Source organism: Brassica oleracea, chromosome C9, assembly GCF_000695525.1.
Source record: "Brassica oleracea var. oleracea cultivar TO1000 chromosome C9, BOL, whole genome shotgun sequence".
Classification (NCBI taxonomy): Eukaryota; Viridiplantae; Streptophyta; class Magnoliopsida; order Brassicales; family Brassicaceae; genus Brassica; species Brassica oleracea.
The window spans coordinates 28,258,428-28,263,106 of record NC_027756.1 but is presented as its reverse complement, the minus strand read 5'-3'; the positions used below and the strand labels follow the sequence as shown (position 1 = coordinate 28,263,106).

At 33.5% G+C, this 4,679-nt stretch overlaps 1 protein-coding gene across 1 annotated transcript; it reads left to right on the top strand.

Moving 5' to 3' along the window:
* The first annotated feature begins 807 nt into the window (after positions 1-807).
* On the top strand, positions 808-2,258 carry LOC106313640. Its single transcript, XM_013751508.1, has one exon. It carries the CDS (start codon positions 942-944, stop codon positions 2,019-2,021), a length of 1,080 nt encoding a protein of 359 aa, XP_013606962.1. The 5' UTR covers positions 808-941; the 3' UTR covers positions 2,022-2,258.
* Positions 2,259-4,679: the final 2,421 nt, after the last annotated feature.

The following is a 4,679-nucleotide window of genomic DNA, read 5'->3' as shown; positions in this document are numbered from 1 at the left end:
TATATTTTAAAGTTAAAATGATATTTTATAAGTTATAGAACTGTGATTATCGATAAAACTGTGAGGCTAAAGCTATCAGTCAAAAAGAAGGGGAAGCACTTTGAAAAAGGGTTGATAACATGGTTTGAACAAGGCAAGACCAATGAAGAATAAGCAAAAACGTTTATTTTATATTTCTTTATACATAATAAAATAAAAAAATGTATTTAATGTAACACAGTTTTTTGTTTGAATAAATTTTACATGCATTAGGAAATTTTTTTTGTTAATTTTAAGTTGTTTATGTTTTTGTTCGGTTATCAACCACTTCAGAATTATGCCATCACACTTTTGTTAGAGCAAATTTTTAAACTTCCAAGTTCATCAACTAAATTATTTACTTTCAAATTATATAAGCACGTATTTGGATAACCGAAACCAAAATTAAATTGAAGCTAAATTTAAAATGTCGTTTGTGATGTATTACTATATCTTAATCGAATCCGAAAAACATGTCTCGAACCCGATTAAAAACACAAAGGCCCTAGTCTAATCGTAGTTATAAGTTTTATAGAGTTCGGAATTGTAACTTGGTTTTATGAAATACACAACACAAATATGCTCATCTGTCAGTTCAAAAAAAAAAAATATATATATATATATATATATATGCTCATCTGTGTAGAAAGTAAATTCAAAAGGAAATAAAATACTGAAGCAGAAAGAAAAGAGCAATTATTTGCCGAAAAGAAAACAAAAAGGCAAAAACGAGAAGAGAGAAGAACAAGTCTCTGGTTCCACTACCCGACAAAGACATGTCTTCCATATAATGGACTTTTGCTCTCTGGTCAAAAAAATCCCCAAAAACCCCTCTCCAATTTCATTTCTCTTCCTCCAAAAAAAGATTCTCTCTTTCTTCCTCAGAAACTGATTCACAAATCTCTTCTCGTTTCCCGTTTCAAATGGCGCCGGTGACGGAGCATCAGGGGTCGTTCCTAAGTCGAATCAGCCGTCGCAATCAAATCGTTTCCATGGACGTCAACCACGACCAAGAACTCAAAGAACTCGAAGATTTCCAGAAACACGTTGCTCAGCGCTTCACGGAGTTAATATCTCCGTCAGAAGAATCCGACCCGATGCTCTCGATCCAGTGGCTACGGAAGCTTCTCGATGCTTTCATGTCTTGCGAATCGGGGTTTCAATCGGTGCTAACCGCGAACCCGGCTCAGATCTCTAAACCGCTCGTACCGGAGACGCTCGACCGTATCGTTAAGGCGCTTGATATCTGTACAGCTGTAGTCAACGGCGTTGACTCAGTCAGACAAAGCCAGCGTCTCGCTGAGATCGCCGTTACGGCGTTGAAACAGCAGCCGTTAAGTGACGGAAGCGTTAGGAGAGCTAAACGGGCTCTCACAAGCCTCCTCGTCGCTTTAAACGCGGATAAGAACAGCGGTGGAAGCGGTAGGAGGACAACGACGGAGCAGTCGTCGTCGTTTGGCCGGGGCAGCGGCGGAGGAGGATGCGTGAGCAAGAACTGGTCAGCCTCGAAGCAGATTCAAGCAATGGCGGCGAATCTTGTACTTCCACGTGGCGGAGAGGCGTCTCCGATGTTTATAATGAGTAGTGTGATGGTGATGGTGATGTGGACGCTAGTTGCGGCGGTTCCTTGTCAGGCAAGTAACGGTTTGACGGTTCATTTGCCGTTGCCGAGGCATCAGGTCTGGGCTAGCGCGGCCGCGAGCATCCAGGAGAGGATCGGAGAAGAGCTGAAACGCAACGAGAAGCGCTGTGGTGGTGGTGGAGGATTGATGGAGGAGATGCAGAGGATGGAGAGGGTTGGGTTGAAGCTGATGGAGTTCGCTGATGGGTTTAGGTTTGATGGAGAGGAGGAAGTGAAGGCGGAAGTGGAGGAGATGGAGGAGATTTGCCGGAAAATGGAAGATGGGCTTGACGGTTTACAGAGACAAGTTAGAGAAGTGTTTCATAGGTTGGTGAAAAGCAGAAGTGAGATTCTTGAAGCTATTGAGCATTGTAATATCTAGATCCCTAGAGTAAAAAGAAGATAGGGTGCGATTGTGATTTATTAAATGATTTATCTTTTTATGTATATAATCTACAATTGGTATTAGGTATAGCCATGTTGATTGATGTTCATTCGTTCGTTGTAGGATCCTGCGACTCGTCACAGCGACCAATTGGTTTAAGATATGGCCATGTTCTTTTGTTGTTTGTACTGAGACTAAAAAACTCTGTTGTGACTACACAGTTTGATTTTTCTTTTTCAAATTCGCCAAATGTTTTGCAGAAAGAAGTCGAAGAACCGTAACATTTCTAGTCTTATTCAGTCACTAAACCTTCATAGAAAATGGATTTATTAACATTGGTTTACGGTAAGTACAATGAATAGCCTTCTTAAGTACAGACTTCTACGAAAAATGGTTACCTTTGTGGATCATTCATTGGAGAAACTGGAAGAGAAGCAAAAACACCGATGAAATATTACAAGTGGGTCAATGGGCTTTACTCAGCTCAGTATAGTTTTTGTTCCACCATTGAGCTTTTACCCTTTTTGGTCATGGCCAACATACATTAGCTTAGAGGAAATTTTAAGATTGTTTCTTTTTTTCTTTCTTACTAAATTAGGGGGGGGTTATTGGAACATGAATTTCTGTGGAATTTGATGATTTTAATAGTTGAGAGGATTTTACAAGTTAACTAGATTTAACAAATTTTATCAAATACTTTTACATAGATTTTCATTACTTGTGTATAGAATTCTATTGATTGTTATTAATTTTAAAGTAAGAAATTAATGGTGGTAGAAAAAAAAGAAAGAAAATCATTTCAATTAAGGCAATTCTTAAACAACTTAAAAAAAAGTTTTTGTCACAAAAAAATCTCAAGAAATAAAATGACCAAAAAATTTAATTTCTACTTCTTACTTTATAGATATATAAATAATAAAAAATAAAAAATATTTTTTTATATAATTTAAAATATATGTTTTAAATTTGAATTTTTGTAAAAAAAATTTGAATTATTATTTTTGAAATGTTTTTTTTTAAATTCGAAAGTGCTTTTTAAAACAATTTTTATTTTAAATTTTTAATATTTTTTTCTATTTTTTTAAGTTGTGAATTGTATTATGTTAAAGTTGTGATTTGTATATTATTTCATTCTTCAATTTGAGTTTTTGTATGTGAGTGTATTTTATTACAATGATTTCAAAAATCTTATGAGTATAGATGATATTCTCAAAGTTGAGTAATATGAGTAAAAACAAAGAAAATTTACATCCCAATAACAATAGATTTTAATAAATCTTAAAATCAGTGAAAACTAAACTTTTCCAATAACAAAGGATTTTGAGTGGAATTTAAAAATCATCACCCCAATAGCAATAGATTCTATTTAGATTTTAAAAATTCACAAACCAATAACAATAGAATCTCAAAATTTAATAGTTCCTTTAAGATAGGGTGTTCTATTTCCTATATATTTTTCCCATTAAAGTATTTGTTCCATTTATTCATACTTTCCAGCTATGTTGCATGGAAACTCGGTTGAAGGTACGTTTCACGTTTACGCATTGGAAACTCGTTTCTTAAAAATCTCAGTTTGGAAACTTAGTGGAAACTTGCGTTTCTATTTTGGAAACTCGCGTTTCTGTTCTGGAAACTCTAAAACTTTCCAATTAGTTATGATTTGTTGTTATGATTTTTATTTTAGTTAAACTATTTAATATTTAAGTACTGGGTTTTTGTTATTTTGAATTTTTTATATGATTTTGATCTTTAATAATGACTTATTTTTTTGGTATGATTAAATAGAATGGATATTTGTTTATTTGTATTCTAATATATAGTAAACATAATAAAAATGAATGCAAATATTAATCAGTTATATATATATATATATATATTTATATTTTTAGACGTTTCTAAAATGTTTCCAAAGCATAAAATATCAAAAATCACGTTTCCACGTTTCGAAACGTTTCGTAACGTTTCGTTTCAACGTATCTGTTTCCGTTTCGATGCAACCTAGCTTTCCAGCCTTTTATTTTCAAATATTGTTTCTAATATATATCAGCTCAAGAACCCCCTATCGTTCTTGCTTTATTTAACCTCATTCATATTACTATTATTAAATTTAGTTACTTTTATAAAACTTATTTACCTGTTCTTTCTTAAACATCTTTTTGTTGTATTATAGTATTATACACTACTACTATTTTTTTTTTTTTTTAAATAAACTATTTGTGCTAGCGAAGTAACTATAATCACTACAAGAAAACACAAGTTTAGCGAGGAAACTTAACGAGGAAAACTAATCCTCGTAAATTTACGTCGACTTTACGAAGAAATATAAAATCAGCGTTATTTCCTCGTAAAATAACGACGAAATCATTTCGTCGATGTAATGTCACGTAGCTTTTACGAGGAAATACGCTTTCCTCGTAAACTCGACGTAAATGTAGCGCGTACTTTACAAGGAAATATTTTACGTCTACTTAGCGAGGAAATTTTGAATCCACCAACTTTGTAGTTGTAACACGTTTTTTTTTGCCACCTAACTAAATTTTGTTGTAAATTCCTAGCAAATTACAACTACCAGATTCGGAAATTTCCTTTAAATATGGACGTTTGAACATCATTTTAAACACACCAACAAGAAAAAAAAACGTGAAAGAAAAAAAA

Bases quoted from the DNA above. Each gene is read 5' to 3' on its own strand.
- LOC106313640 (XM_013751508.1), top strand. From the start codon at position 942: ATGGCGCCGGTGACGGAGCATCAGGGGTCGTTCCTAAGTCGAATCAGC.